This window comes from Palaemon carinicauda, chromosome 19, assembly GCF_036898095.1.
Source record: "Palaemon carinicauda isolate YSFRI2023 chromosome 19, ASM3689809v2, whole genome shotgun sequence".
NCBI classification, from domain to species: Eukaryota; Metazoa; Arthropoda; class Malacostraca; order Decapoda; family Palaemonidae; genus Palaemon; species Palaemon carinicauda.
This window is the reverse complement of record NC_090743.1, coordinates 110,256,144-110,272,861: the sequence shown is the minus strand read 5'-3', so window position 1 is coordinate 110,272,861 and position 16,718 is coordinate 110,256,144. Positions and strand designations below refer to the sequence as shown.

General features: G+C 33.0%; 1 protein-coding gene across 4 annotated transcripts in view; it reads right to left on the bottom strand.

The window, feature by feature from the left end:
• Positions 1 to 312: 312 nt before the first annotated feature.
• Positions 313 to 16,718, bottom strand: part of slgA (proline dehydrogenase slgA) — a 102,225-nt gene continuing 85,819 nt past the window's right edge. For all 4 annotated transcript variants that reach the window (XM_068393733.1, XM_068393732.1, XM_068393734.1 and 1 more), the window contains 5 exons: positions 13,883 to 14,245; positions 13,195 to 13,437; positions 12,862 to 13,002; positions 7,049 to 7,193; positions 313 to 6,837 (listed from right to left, as the gene is read on the bottom strand). In XM_068393733.1, coding sequence (XP_068249834.1) covers positions 6,614 to 6,837; positions 7,049 to 7,193; positions 12,862 to 13,002; positions 13,195 to 13,437; positions 13,883 to 14,245 — 1,116 coding nt within the window. In that variant the 3' untranslated portion in view covers positions 313 to 6,613. The remainder of the gene's footprint in view (positions 6,838 to 7,048; positions 7,194 to 12,861; positions 13,003 to 13,194; positions 13,438 to 13,882; positions 14,246 to 16,718) is intronic.

The window sequence follows — 16,718 nt, the reverse complement described above, 5'->3', positions numbered from 1 at the left end:
TTGACAGGAGTGATAACTTTTACTCCCACATAGTTAGGAAATTGAGTGGTGATGACTTTTCCTCTCAAATTGTTAGGAAATTGACAGGAGTGATAACTTTCATGGGGCGATGACTTTTGCTCCCATATTATTAGGAAATTGACAGAAGTGATGACTTTTGCTCCCATATATTCAGGAAATTGACAGGAGGTATGACTTTTGCTCCCATATTATCAAGAAATTGACAGGAGTAATAAGTTTCACTCCCATATAGTAAGGAAATCGACAGTGATGACTTTCGCTCCCATATTATTAGGAAATTGACAGAAGTGATGACTTTTGCTCCCATATATTCAGGAAATTGACAGGAGTGATGACTTTTGCTCCCATATTATTGAGAAATTGACAGGAGTGATAAGTTTCACTCCCATATAGTAAGGAAATTGACAGTGATGACTTTAGCTCCCTATAGTTAGGAAATTGACAGGAATGATGACTTTCAATCTCATACAGGACCAAAGAACATTGACATTTCCCTGGGCAGTTAACCAGTCAATTTGGTTTTAGGGACTTCTCTCCTACTAAGAGTTTCCCCACTAAAGGTTGAATGTTTGTAGAGTATTATGTGCAGGCATGAATTGCAAAATATTTTAATCACATTTCCTTAAATATAAACCCGAGAACCTTAGGTTACATAGTCAGCTCCAACAACCCTGCAAGTCCCAGGTCAAAGGGAAGGTAGCCTACTCGCTATCCAACAGGCAAGCAACTGTTTAACTTGTTGAAAAGCTTTTTGGTAGTTTTCAGCTTCACTGAAGTCAAACTCTTATTAAAGGTCTCAGTTTTGTAGTTATGAAATATAAGAATTGATTAAAAATTTGCATTTTTTCAATTAGATAAAAATAGAAATTGGTGAAATACTGATGAAACACATTATATATTTTAATTTTTATTGACATAATCTAGACTATATACAATCTGAGCTGCCAGAAACCCCCAGCATTGTCACTTCTTCGGCTTACTAAGGAGGGAGCATAAGGTGATCACATAAACAGTGTGCAACACTTCCCGACTTACATGATGCTCCACTATTACCTAAAACCAATGAATCATAATTTTCAAGATATTCAATAATATTGTTAGTGGAAACTTGAATTAAATATGGAATCCTGAAAAAAATGGACAGAATCTCAGAATTAAATTTTTAATTTGTTACCACCAACACATCCTATTTATCTTGGCTATTACAAGTTTCAAATCCCTATCAATAAAATTTGGTTACAATAAACAATTACTTTGTTTGGAGTTAAATTAAAATCATAGGATTCCTTTGTGTCACAAAGAATCAACAAGTGAGAACCCAGAAGTTCTGTTTTTTGCTGGAGAATGTCTCTTGGCTATGCTCAATTCCTATTCATTTCAAACAGAAGAACTCAAATTTACACTCATCATCATGTACCTTCCAGAACATTCATTGTACCATTCAAATGACTGACTGAACTTTGGGAAAATTGAAGAGTGAGATCCAGTTTCTCCCATATACAGAAATTTTTTTTAATTCATCTTAAACTAAAACATTCTCTCATCTCAGTCTACCTACAATGCACTTCGAACTCTTGGTCAAACACACTACTATATACATTTCTTTTTTGCTTACGACACTTATGCGCTATGTTTGACAAAGGCACCTAAAGCATCTATAATCTGTGCCACAGTCTCGCCAACAACAAATGTTACAAGCACTCTAACAGATATATATTTATATATGTATATATACTTGTTTATTTTTATCTTGCTGACAGAGTTAATATTTTACAGGTGATCTGAGCAGTGTTTGAATGGTAATATAAAATCAGTAATATTTTCATTCAATTTGGCATAGAAATAGAAATACAGAATAATTGGTATAAAGAATCTGATTTTCCTCATCCACAGTTGTCGTTCATGTAATCAAATAATGGTAATATTCATGTGCTGTATATTAATTTTCAGTAATGTCAATCTTTTTTATTCTATTCTAAGTTATTAAAAGGTTTCTGATCAAAAAATGGTAATGAGAGTTTAAGGTTAATAAATGGTAACAAGTACTACAGTAATTTTGTTATAGTTCAGTATGATGTTAATGGCATAACCTGTCATCTAATAACATGATAGGACACTAACATTGGTTATCAGATATTTTGTGCAATATGCTTTCCAAGATTAATTGAATTTGTAAATATAATCTGGAAAATTTTTATTAATATGCATAAACCAATGTATAGACAGTATAAGATTGTCTACTAAAGATTAACCAAACAAAACATTCCAGCCACTCAAATGTACAAAATTTATAGAGAATATTTAGTTGAGGACATGTAGCACTAAAATTTTAAACATGAAAAAAATTTAAACACCTTAGATTATGCCAAACTGAATGAAAGATTGTGATAATTGATAATCCATAAAGCTGTAAAATGTACCGTGTGAAGAAAAGATTTAAGAAAATCAAGATATATAAAAAGTACAATAAAGTTTAACAGTGTGCATTACAGATATCCGTTTTCAAATTTCATTGCCAAAAGAAAAGCTAATGCTAACAAAAATGATGGCAAATTGCTTTCGGTGCCTCGCTTTTTAAGAATGTGTGATAGCAGTAAATGCTATGTGAGTCATGTTAAAGTTTTGAAGCTTTCATTATGTGAACTGCTAGTAGAAGCTTAGCAAATGATATTATTGCATATCAGTCAAAGCAATATCTAGCAATGTAAGATTCTAGCAAAAATGGGAAATTAGAATCTGATATGCACACACTGCCTGATCCCAAGTACATTTCATAAAAAATAGTATGCAAAGATGATGCCAAGACTGAATTTCATAAGAATATAACAATAATCATGCGACTCCCATTATTTATATATGAAAAAAAAAATTGAAGCTGTTGAACTACTGCAAGATATTAAGTACACAAGAGTACAGTAATCTAATTAGTTAGAGATAAACATATCTCTCTGGATGCATTATCAACCAACCAGAAGACTTGACACAAAAAAACTGTATTAATATGCAAAAAGAAACCTTTGCCTCAAAGAATTTCGATTCAGATCTTACTGAAGAAAATTCACATAATACTCGACAGACACTGAATGGAATATATTTTGAAACCTTATTTCCTCTCATGCCTGTAACAGGTATCCATGTATTCTTGACAAGAAATTTCTGAATTTACATATTGTACATTTCAAGCTTTATTCAAATATTATACATATTTAAGATCTGTTGAGTAATATATTTTTAACTGAAATTAGTAAAAACTTCGTTATTTTTATCACCATTTTAATACATTTAACAAAGTGAATTTTAAGTCATCATTGAAGAAATGCATGTTTTTAATTAAGGACTGTCCTTACGTTACAAACATGATGGAACTTGTTAACTTTATATTCACTGAATGACAGATTTCAAGTATCAGTTAACATCACCAGCAAATGCTCTCCATCCGGACAAAAATCTTAAATACTTTATTTTATTTACAAGGAGTACACCTATAATGTTGGAAGCCAGTTGCGATTGAAGGCCATAGATTTCATTAAGAGATGTCCTGATCCGTTTACAGCCACAATATTTCTAACTAATTACAAATTACCTCAATACATAGGGGTCAGCACAGTTTAACTCTTGTTCTAGATATGTAAAGTTTAAGAAGTACTGCATTAATAAGCACTTTTTTTTTTTTTTTGACAATTTGTAATTTTACAAACAAATTTCATGCACAGCCACATAAATTTCTCTTGCCTTTTTTTTCTAAAAAAAATCCTATGAAAATGGAGATAGAAGTAACATTCAGAAAGGCTTACATTTAAGGTACCTTTCTCTGAAAATATATAGCATACAAAACTCTGATGCACAGAAGTGACCATGGAAAAAGCACCACTATTGCTATATATTTCCCTAAATTATGGTTTAAAAGTAGAGATTTTGAAAAAAATATTGATTAAAGAGTATTCAGCAATCATCTTTATCAATGCAATATCATCAATGAAATTAATAATTCCAGCATTTAACATTACTGAAATTCTTTCAGGACCAGAAGGTGCCACTGACTTTTCTCCAATTTATAATTATATTGGAAAGCATTCGATAATTATATTTTAATAAGTAAATCAAAACATTATACATAATTGGTGTATAGACCAATATCTTAAGGTAAATGACTATGTAAATTATTGTGCATCATTCAAGTTATATGTTGCAAATTAATTCCTTTTAAAGGCACATATTAAATAAAATACAAAATTATACTTTTTGGTAAATTCCTAAAATGCTAAGTTAGACATAATTTGTTTCATAATCATTTTCCTTTATTCTGCCGAACAATCAGCAGAAGAAATAATTTTCTCCATACATTCACGCACACATTCACTGCTCCAGCCTTATTGGGCAGGGAAAGGAAAATATACAAACACTATGAAAAATGAGTGCGCATAAATTATCTGAATGATTAGAAATAATGAAAATGAGGGTCTATTTGTGGCACGCAAACAGTAATACAAACAAGGGAGCAGTGGATTATCAATTGACCTAAATTTGTCTGTAATGGGCTGTGCAGTACAGTACTTAGTTACGGTAAGTAGACCAGAATTCTAACCGGTCTGTAAATACATAATAGTACATCTCTTCAAACGTATGTGCTGTCAGTTTTGCAATTTTCCCATAAATAAGCAAAATTATTTTGTACTGATCTAAACTTTTGTGCTGAAAATTGATGTGCATAAATGTTTTCAAGAAAATGTGGGATGATTTTTTAAATTCTCCAAATGCTTACAGCTTCATAAGTTATAGATATGAATACATTTTGAATACAGTAAACTTATAGTGAAACAATGAAAATCTTTCTTTTGACCTTAATCTGTAATACTCCTTTAACACTTCGTGCATTTTTTTTTATTGCAGATTCATTCATAAAAAGCTGAAACTTGTAATTAATGTTATCAACAAAATAATTTTTGTTTAAATATTATTACCAAAGAATTTTTCTTACAAAATATATTTATGCACACCAATAAGATCTGTTGTAAAGTAATTGTGGAAATACTTCAAATTTTCTTATAAAAGAATATAAACATGATTTTATTGCTTTGTTATATTTGAGGATTACACTTCCTCTCCTGACAACCCAAGAACTCTTTAATAACACATACAGTACAGATGGATGACTCTTATCCATTACAGTACAGTAGTGCACTGTTTAGATTTTAAAATCAGCAAATTATACACGAGTGTTGTCCACAATTCATTACTAGAACCTCTTATCTTAATGTGGGTGATAATGGATTTTCAATTTCAAGTATTAATGTGATTTTCAAAATCCCAAATGCTAAAATACCCTGGCTTCCACTTTACCGTAATATACCAAATACATTCTAGTTGAAATTAAAAGCTATGGACATCATCATACTCTCACAGAAGAGACAGATTTTTAAGCAATCCATTTGTTAGGTTAATATGGACCCAGGCCAGCAGCAGAATGAAAAATAAAATGCTGACTTTACTTCACAATATTTGGGGAGCATGGAATTTCCACACTGTACAGTGATCAAATCTACACAGAGTGCAACCCACAGACCAACCATCTTACATACTGTATTTATTATTTATGATCTACTGTCTAGCAGTTTGAAGATATAGATGCACAACCAGTAGTACAATACCAAGAATAGTTATGCCCCAGTTGACCAGATTCATGTCTTATGTATCCATCTTTAGTGCCAGGTTACACTTATGAAATCATGCCTAATAGTTTATATTGATTAAAATAAATTAATTTAAGCATCTGAATCTGATCAGCTGTGATACAGACAATGAATCACAACCAAAGACCTAAACATTGTAAGCACAACAAATACTCATGACATAGCTCACCATCTATCAACAGTCTGCTGCACATTTACACATCAAAAGAGGAATGTTCCTTAATTACCCTTGAAAACTCTTAAATTTTGATTTACTGAGGAAAGGCATAGAGAACTGTTCAACTGCACCAGTTGTAATCACAAAATATGTGAGCCTTGAATGTGAAGTTAATGATATAAGAATTTCCAGGATGATAAAATAAATCAACAGTTTCAAACCGAATACTACAGTACCAGTAACCTCCCTTTTGTTCTCTTCTTAAATTTTCATTTTATCAAATTCACATTAATTTTTTAAATAGTTTCCTTGTTTCTACTATGACCTTTCCAAACATAGATACAAATCAGCAGATAACACAGAATTTTAATTCATGGCTCCCTAAAAGGAGGCAAGATGTAAAACCCCTTTAATACCTGCTGAGGCAGCAAGCTATCATTTAAAAGTAATTCCACTTATGGAAGACAGGTATGCAGTTAGAAAATAAGAGTGGTGTCTTTTGCATTTATAAAGCATTAGTTACTCGATCATAAAATCCTTAATGAAGTAACTTGTAAAGTGACTTGAGGGACTGTAACTATAATTATATATATACTTATTTTCTTTGAATGTCTATAAACATCACAGTCTCAAATAATTACAAAAAAAGAGGAATAACTTTTCAAATAATTAGAAAAAGGAATAGCAGAGGACAGCTTTACATAAGTCGATGATTTTAACGGAGTACACTGATGTCTCATACACTTTAATCTTTCCGAACGGCACCAAGTGGTACGTAGTCACCCTGGGGCTTGTAAAATAGCTGCCCTTTTGTGATTCGTCTCCAAAGTTCCCGTTTCAGGAGTGTTCTTTCTTTCTTTAATTTCTCTAAGATTGCACTGTTCTCAGAGGCACGGCGCGACAAGTACGGCAAGACTTCATTGACTGGTCCGTATGGAACATATTTATACACAGAAAACCCTGCCTGACCTGTAAGATTTGATAAAGTTAATGAACAATATTACAAGATGGATTTGCACTTCTGACATGCTATGATTTAACTACAGTATGTTATGTATGAAGCATAATGGAAAAACATATCAAGCTTTAATCATAAAGTGAAAGATTTTTAAACAACCAAAGCATTTCAAATCTGAAAGTTCAAGAGATATTTTAATTTTAATAAATAAAAGATACTCACCAAGTGGCAGAGAGATATGATCACACATTCCCAAGAGTTGCCCGAAGCATATTACTCGATCCAGAGGGTGAATGCCAAACTGAGCCATTTTTCGTACTGTATATCGAACTGTGTCTTCATTGTGTGAAGCAACCATAATGGCGATCTGAAAAAAAAAAAAAAAAAAAAACCATAAGAAACTCCGTGATTGTAGAGAAAATTTTTTTTTTTATCAAGGATCTACTGATAAAAGATCTTGACACCCAAAATTATAATATCATGCTGGGACACTCATATTCTGAAGGAAAATAAATTGAGAGATACTAGAGTACAGTATATCCAGTTCACATCTATAACCGCAAGCCCCTGAAAAACCACATAAATTAATGGCCAAAACATGGGGAATGTAGCTATACTGGAACAGATTAAAGCAATGAGATAGGTTTTTACAAACACATTGCATGTGTAGATTGAAAAAGAATGGATTTACTGTATAGACTTTGGGCCATAAAGCCCTGTGCTGGGTATAGGGAGGCCATTCAGCCACAAGGTGCCTCTTGAGAGGAATACCACAGTTGCACAGAATTAGAGACAAGTATTGTTATAACAAAAACCAATAAAAAAAAGACCAGACCATTATATGTAAGGTTGAACTGGTACAGTTTTATCAGATTGTTACTTTTTATTAAAAGGTTAAAGGTTATTGAACATCAGATATTTGGACATCAAATGCATTCAACATACTTTCCTTATCAAGGAACATAACCACTGGATTGTTAAGAGTTTTCGTAAAAAAAAAAAAAAAAAAAAATTTCATTATCATAGGCATTATGACCAAGTCTTCTAGAGGGGAATCCTAATGGTCTTTCACCCTTACGAAATGAATTTGTTGCAAGTGGAAACTCGAAAGACTAGAAACCATTGGGCTTAAAAGTCTACCCTTCTCCAATTACCCTGAATGGAAAGTAAGCTTTCACTTGTTTTGAACTTTAAGCTGATCATGAAAAATGCTTCCAAAGGAGGTTCATGAGGCCTAAACAAACCTCACAAGATTCACAAAACAAACTCCCATACACAGCAGTGCAAGTACTGTATTGCTAAAAATACATCTTAAACTCAAATAATTGCTGAAAAAAAATACCTGAAAACTGTATCAACAGTCTGAGTACTACTTGCTCGTTTAGAATAAGCTTTGAATTACCCTTATTAGTCTGAAATGCAAGACTGTATTACAAGTTCAGATACCATACATTGTAAATATGAAATACATTTTATTATTAGACATAATCATTAGTTTCATGTTATCAAGGGATAATAAATACCTCAAACTGATAATCTGGATCTACCCTCAATTTGGTAATTGGCCATCCTAAAATAATTGACAAATATATAAATCGCTATTTGAAGTTAAAAACTCGATCTAATCATAAATAATTTAAAACTACATTAGTCCAAAGAATTCAAAGAATCCTTCAAGATATTTGTTTGTAATTTCTTTGCTGGTGGGGACAAGATCAGGTAACAGGTTTTAATTCAAGAATAGACTGGCTAAGATCTGTCTAGTAGGAACTGAATTACAAACTTTACTTGGAATTTGGGATAACAATTTAGATATTTTATCCAAAAAACTATGCACCTTCAGAAAATTATTTAGATATTAGATAGTTTAGATATTAGATAGTTTAGATATCTTACTAAAATGCACTAGTATTTTTTACTTCCACGTACAAGACTGTTTATTTGATTAATAGTTTAAGCAACTAGGGTACTAATCCCTACATTTACCCAGTAAGAGACAAATTTGTGATAGGATAGTGGCTGAGCTTGCAAGCCAGAGACTCGCACAACAGTCATCCACACATGATGCAAACGAATAGATTTAGCAAATCTTCAAAAGATTAATTAAAAAATAAATTTGTCTAAAGGAATCATAAAATTTTTCCACACCAACCACATAATAAAAATAATTTTACAGATGCTTATTTCATCGAAGAGGGATAAAAACATTAAGCCATCTCGGCACATAAGTGATAAGATGTTTAAGACGAACATACTTTAGTGAGAGGAGGAATATAAGTATCCAGACTACCCTCTCATCTTCTGCCTTGTAAATCTAGGGATCTAAATGAGAGGTTAGAAATGCTGGAGTGCATGGGTTTTGTAGCAGAAGGATCTAATGTAGATAAAAAATTGAGGCTTTAGAAGCCAGGAGGTACCATCAGAATCTTGACTGAATGGTGCATTAGAACCCCTAGCTACTGTTAGAATAGTTAGGCTAGAGTTTGAAACAGGTCAGGTTAAGCATGAAATATTACCCTGAATCGACAACTTAAAGTCCTGAGCTCTCCACAAAAGAAGTTAAAGATGTTAAATTCTTAATAATCTCATGTGTAACAAAATTAAACTTGTTAAACTGTAACACAGACAAAGGTTGGAATGGGGTTTTGTCATCATTCCTTTTATATACAACTAGGATAAAATTAAAAAATCTATAATCAACTGGTCTTACTGGCTAGTTAGTTGCCATCTGTTGTTACTTTTGATTGCCCCACCCTATGTGGAACACGAGCTCTAAGTAGTAACCCTTTACTGCAAAATGGTAAGGAGATTCGCAGTGTGGTGGCAGAATGGGAAATGTTTATTTTGGAGGTAGACCGACACAGATTCGAGTAGAAGTAATATGAACATCAGGGGAGTTTTATAAAAATAGTCAAGACTTATTCCATACATAACTCCAGTTTTTATACAAAGCATAAAAACATACTAGTATGATCACGATAACTTATTCATTCCAGCAGAATCTGAGATCTCTTTCACAATTAGTTCCCCAGAGTAACACTCAAGAATTTATATAAAAGTAAATAGTAATCTTCTTCCCTAACTTGACTGTATCTTTGGTTATACCTGCCCTGTAACTAGCAGATTTGAAATGGTCAAGAATTGACTGGTCAGAGTCTTGTAGTATTTGTTTTGATCATGAAGGTGGTGATATTGCAGATATGTGTTTTGTTTTGATATAAAATAACAAAAAGACTGGTGTAGTGAAAAGTATTTCATGGTATCAGAGAAAATGATTCTAATGAGCTTTAGAACGGGATACATAATGTTACAACTACTGATGTTGATGAGAAAATATAAGTTTTTTATATAAACAGATTTAAAGAATTTTAAATATAATGTAAATCACATAAGTTTACTGCAGCTATGTGCACTGTATAAGAAATCAAAGGTGAGTAGAATTTGTGGAACTGCTTGGCTTAGGAAAAAGAAACGATAAAGGAAAATAGTTTAATGAATGGCTTATAAAAATTAGCAATGAGGAATACTATGGGAGGGGTAATAGAAGACTGCTGTTGAGAGCCTATAGGGAAACAGTTGCTGGACAAATTTAGACAAAAGGCATTGTTTTTATGGATAAAGAAAACCAAAAATGTGCTAAATTATCTACATACAGCGAATGAAGATAATCAGAGCTTGAAAAAGAAATCAGCATTATATTATTATTTCTACCTCAGCTCCCACCCTCATTGGAAAAGCCCAAGGGCTTCAACACAGAAAAATAGCCCAGTGAGGCAAAGAAATAAATAAGCTATATGGGAAGTAATGAACAATTAAAATTAAATATTTCAAGAACAGTACACTGTACTGTATATGAATCACTGGAAGGTAAAGGTAAATAGAAACCCAAATGTGTAAGCTGATGGACCTTCAGCTAAGAAGATTAAAGTAATGTTGGAGAGATAGCAAAAGCTATTTAAAGAGGAGAGGGAGGATCAATGTATCAATAAAGTATAACTGGAAGGGCCAAGAAAACAGAGAGGAGACAGAGAAAATGAAAGGTAAAGGTATGAAGAAAATAGAATTGTACTAATAACCTTCCTCGAGAACCATAAGTAACTGGAAGTAGAGCAGATTTGCATATGTGTCATAGGAGAATGTCAGAGACTCGCTTCAAGAAAAAGGTACTTTGAAGTGGTAAAAACATAGGAATATCATCATCCACATAACTTTGATGGAAAGTACAAAGGTTAGACAAGTAGGAGAAGAGTAGTTTGGGTTCATGTCAAGAATGGGTACAACCAATGCTAATTTTTTAGTAAGAGAATGCTTTCAAACAAAGAAATACAAATGTAAAAGGATCTATATATGTATTTTACAGAATACTGTATGGGAAAGACTCTCTATTGAATGAAAGCATATGAATATACTAGATAGAATATGGGCAGATATTAAAGATCTTCCACTTGAATTACAGTAAAAGGCAGCCGTAAAGACTGGGGAGAGCAGCATGAATGTAGTGGAAAAGGGGCGAGACAGGGATGAATGATGTTGAGGGATATTCCCTTTTTAAAAATCTATAATGATAGAAGAATGCTAAAAAATATTAGTTGTGTTAGTGGCACTGTAGTGACTGCTAGGGGAATAGGTTTTTAAGGGAAACAGACTCATCTGTGAGACAATTATAGAATGAATTATCATGACAATGCTCCAAGAAAAAATAAGTAAGTTACTTATAAGTAAAAATTAAACTTTTAGGTTAGTTTTCACAAATGGATGATATAAAAATGTGTTGTGGTATGGAAGTAAAAAAATATGGTTAGGGAAGCTGATATGAGAAATTTATATTTAAATATCAGTATTTCACTATAGATACAGTATGAAACAGAATGGTACTATGATGATGTAAAAGATTAAAAGCTACAGGTACATGAATGGGTGGCAGAATTTTTAGTAGCAATAGATTTTTTCTTGATAATGAATTTGGAATATTGAGAATACAAACATATTGTTTCCAGAAAATTGCAATTACTGTACTCAAATGAATCGTTTTTGCATATCTGAGGATAATGCACTATCTTCATTCAATAAATAGAACAGGTTTCATGCTAAAGATTTTTTCAAATCATCATACATAATTGTAGTTCGCTTTGATCTGAAGATTTTACTATTTACATAGCAGGAATATCACACCTCTGGATGTAATTTTGTCTGTAATAGAATCACTGAAATAGAGAAAGCCTTACTTTGGAACATAGGTACTGTAAAAATTCTTGGAGTCAATTATTTAAGGAGTGTGTGATCAATTGTCTTTGCAACCCTTTTGGATTTATTCTCTAAGTTGCTAATGATATGCAGTAGATGCCAGAAATTTATTTGTCATACCAAAAATTTTTTAAAAATGTATTTAGTATTCATATAAATTAATGTACATAGTATTTGTGTACTCTGGAGACTAGTGATTTTAATTCAGATGTGTTCATGGGCCTGTGCTGAAATTATGCTCTCTGATTTTGTTTTGTGTGCGTTTATAAAAAAAAAAAAAAGTATTGACATTCAATGCTCTATAAATTTATAAAATAATATTAGATTTTAATTGAGGAAAATTACACCTATAAGTTTCAAAATTCATGCATTTTAAATAACTATAAGTACGTAACATCTACAACCACTATAAGTCATAACTCGTACTTTTATTGTAGTGCAATTCTCTGACACCCATTAATAGCTATTAGAAGAATCATAATAATTTTAATAATATGCAAAGTCATATCACCGAGAACAGTAAAATGTTTAACAATTATATAAATATCGTTCAACAAAGAAAACATAATTATTAAACATTATATAGGTTGGCAACAGAAATATTTGAGAGCACTTAATTTACAAAAAATCAAAGAACAATTAAAATACAGTGAAATACTGGTATAAAACTAAAAAAAAAAAAAATGAAGTATTTACTATGCTTGAACAATATCCTTAATAAACACTCAAAATAGTGTTATGAACTTTGTTTCCATCCGCCCACAAAAATGAACCTTCATAAAAACACTTACTCTTTGTGTTTCGCCAAGAGACTTGTTGAACTTGATACGTCGAAGGCACTCTTTCAAGCAGTCGTGATACATCTCGGTGGTTGCATCAAAGTCTGGATTCACTGGATCCTCATAACCAAGTTCTTGCGCTCTTGCACGCTCCTGAAATTTTGGTCAAGTGGAGGAACCAATCAAGTAAGGTAAGAACATGCCAGTGATTAGAGTAGTGTGGTTCTAACAGAAGTGAATAGACACAGACATAGAAATATTTGGGCAAAAAATGGTCATCTCAAGGTATTAAATTATATTTCAAAATAAAATCAAGAATGATACTGATGACGCTAGTAAACTTACCTGTTCCATGTAAGCTCCCCTAACAAGCTTGGCACCGAAAAAGAAATTCTGGCGGTATGCCTGTTCGAGGTCGAGGGAAAGGTTGTTGAATGTTTCCTTCAAGTAGCACTGGTAGGTATTAAAAACAATAGCTTTGTCCTGGTTATACTTCTTCATCATTTCCATTGTAAGTCGAGATATAGCTGGTTGGAAGTAGGTTTGCTCTGCATCTACCATCACCCTCACATCTCTCTCCAAAGCATACTGTGAACAGAGTTAGTTAACTTTACATATAATTCCAAGTTTGATTTTTACTCTTGGTCGTTTGAATGTGACCATGAGATAGGTTAAATGTTTATTTGTCCAACTAGATTATGTGACGATTCACATCATAAATCTCCTACATAGACAGGAAATAAACACAGTGGAATAAAATGCTATTGTCATATGAACTACGAAGAAATGTTCAATGTTGTAAGCCTTGCTAATATTATATCAGGACTGTATCTTTAACTTACCCCAATACATCCATTAGATTATAATTATCATTATTACCATTATTACATTATTTACTCTAGGTTTTCAAAATAATAATTCTTTTATACAATCTTGCTTGTTTTATAATACTATACTTATATTCATAAATGTAATAATTTCAGTGGGTTTCGTGTTCAAATAGCTCAATGTTTTGAAAAATGGGTATAATTACCTGGAATATGGTGTGAAGTCGGCGCATCATATTTTTAAACATTTCCTCCTCTTCTCTAGTAAGGGCGGAAATCAGGGGCTCCATTTGTCCCGAGTTGAGGCTAGGAACTCTAAACATATCACTTAAGAGCATGTTTGCATCGATAAGTCCTGACCAAGAGAAGATATGAATTAACCCTTTCTTGTCGTAGGTCATGTTTTTAAGCCATTTCGTTACGGCAGGATCGTCGACCTTGACGTTTTCCTGCCTAAAGCGTTTTTCGAAGACATCTGTGTTGACGTCGGTTAAGAGGATAGGGCTGGTTTCCCCAGTAACTGTCGTGAAGTACTGGCGAGCTCGCGCGATGACTTCCGAAAGTTGCATCTGTAAAAAGTAATTAAGCATTAGAACTAAGATACAATGCGATGTTTGTCTTATGCTTCTATCTCTATCAGGACTGATACCTCCTGAGAAACAGTATTATCCATATCTCCGAGAAGGAACCTGAAATATTGGGAAATGCTCAAAATATTTCAGGAGTCTTTGCAATAAAGTCTTCTTAGAAAAACTTATGTTAAAAACACCAAGAAAATCAACTGGATATCGAAATACAGGTTTATAAACAAATATATACTGTAAATGCAAATTATTTTTTTTTCTTACTAAACATATTTTTACAAAAGTGTAACAGAGTTAAGATAACCTAGTATTTAACAACAACTGAATAGTTGCGCTAGTGTTTTAGGTAAAACAACGATTCTCAAGCTAGTGTTTTAATTATTTCCATAATTTTTCCCTTGTTAAGTCCACATCATATATCCTTAAATAACCTTATTCAACTATAGTATTTTAGTGCAGTACCGTTTTATTCTTCTATAGATTCAAGCTTTAGCCATTATCATTGAATCTGGATGTATTAACAGTGAAACTTGAGTTGAAAAAATCTGTTCTATAGCCAGTCTTCCTGCTCTTGAAATTTGAAGAAAACAGGGATGAAATGACCCATAACTTCTTTGGAAAAAGTTATCAATAGTAGTTTCACCAATAAATTAAAAAAAAATCGTCGGCTGTCCTATTGTTATACAAAAGCAAATTCTACAAAAAGAATTATAATAAGCATTAAAGCATAATAATCCGATAACCATGTAACTCTAAGGAAGGTACAAACCATAGTTCATTTATCAATCTTTCTAAATATATTTATTGAAAAAAAAAAATCAAAGATTTACATCGTTACAATTGACAAATGTGGGCATACTTGTGATTATATGGGTTCTGATGGTTGATGTGGTAACATCCTTGACTGGTGATCCCCAGACAGGTTCGAGTCACGCTCAAAATCGTTAGTGCCTTTGGTCGCTGTAACATCACCATCCTTGTGAGCTAGGGAGGTGGGGGTTTGGGGTTGGGAGAGCATATAGGTCTATCTGGTGAGTCATCAGCAGACACTGTCTGGCCCTCCTTTGTCCTAGCTTGGGTGGAGAGGTATCCAGGGCATTTTCCTGCTTGATAGGACAATGTCACTGTCCCTTGCCTTTGCCATGTTGAATATGTTGTTTACTATCGTTTTAAAATTTATCTAACAACTCTAATTTGCAAAAGGCGAAAGTTCACACAAGCTAGTTAATTGCAAAGCTGCGTTAGGTTTAACATGCAATGGAATTGTGTCAGAAAGACATTAATATACCATGTATATAACGAAAAATTTTCACTCGACATCAAAAGATTTTGTGAGAAGCAAGTATTACTTCCACTACATGCTAAAAAGAATAGGGGTTATCGTATTCTTTGTAATAAAAAAATTAACAAAGAAATTTATGTCTTTACCTAGTATTCGATTATCTTCTCTCCCATAGATGAATGTGAATTACAGTAAAATATTAACTGGTCAAGGTATGTAAACATATTTTTTGCTATGGGAAACTGCAAAGAAATAGATAAGAGAAATGATCGTTTCAATGTAAAACGATAAAGATGACAGAGGCAACTATAAGGATTACAGTGGCATAACGTTAGGATTTTGGTTGAGAAAGTGACAGTTACTGGAAAGATTGATGAGGAAGAGCAAATGGTGCAGTGTTTGTAGACAGGGCTTAACACATTGCTGATGAGCGCCATATGTAGACTAACGGAAGCATTCTGGACTTGGTTTAAATGTTAAAAAGGTTGCTCATGAAAGACAACAGCAAGGGACATTGACATTACCCTAGCAAGCAGGACAGTGCCCTCGAGACTGACCATATATACATATGATCAACGCCAAAGCACCCCCTCCACCCAAGCTAGGACCAAGGAGGGCCAGACATTGGCAGCTGATGACTCGGCAGATAGACCTATAGGCTTCCCCAAACCCTCCATCCTTAACTCACAAAGATGGTGAGATTACAGACACCAAAGAAACTAACGAGTTTGCGCGGGAATCGAACCCCAGTCCGGCGATCACCAGGCAGGGACGTTTCTAATAAGCTAAGTATGAATGTAGAAGCGATGGCCTTATTATATAAATGGATTAACAAGGAGTGACTCTACAATAAGAAAAAAAAAAACCTGTTCAAGATTTAAAGAATTTATCAAAACAGTAAATAGGATGTAAATGTAGGTTTCCAGACGTAAAACGCATATAACTAATATATAAAATGACATGCATAAAATATTAATCTTAGTTAATGAGGGAAACCTCACACACAAGAAAACGGGATTTGTTGATGATGATATAAACGCCTGATACAACGTTCTCGAACCTCGAAGACGCCAAGTCCCAGCAATGGGACGGAAGTTAAAGATGACCGTACCTACCAACCGCCCACTATTACACCGCAACCACCCACCGTATAACTCGGATACAGCCATTCAACTT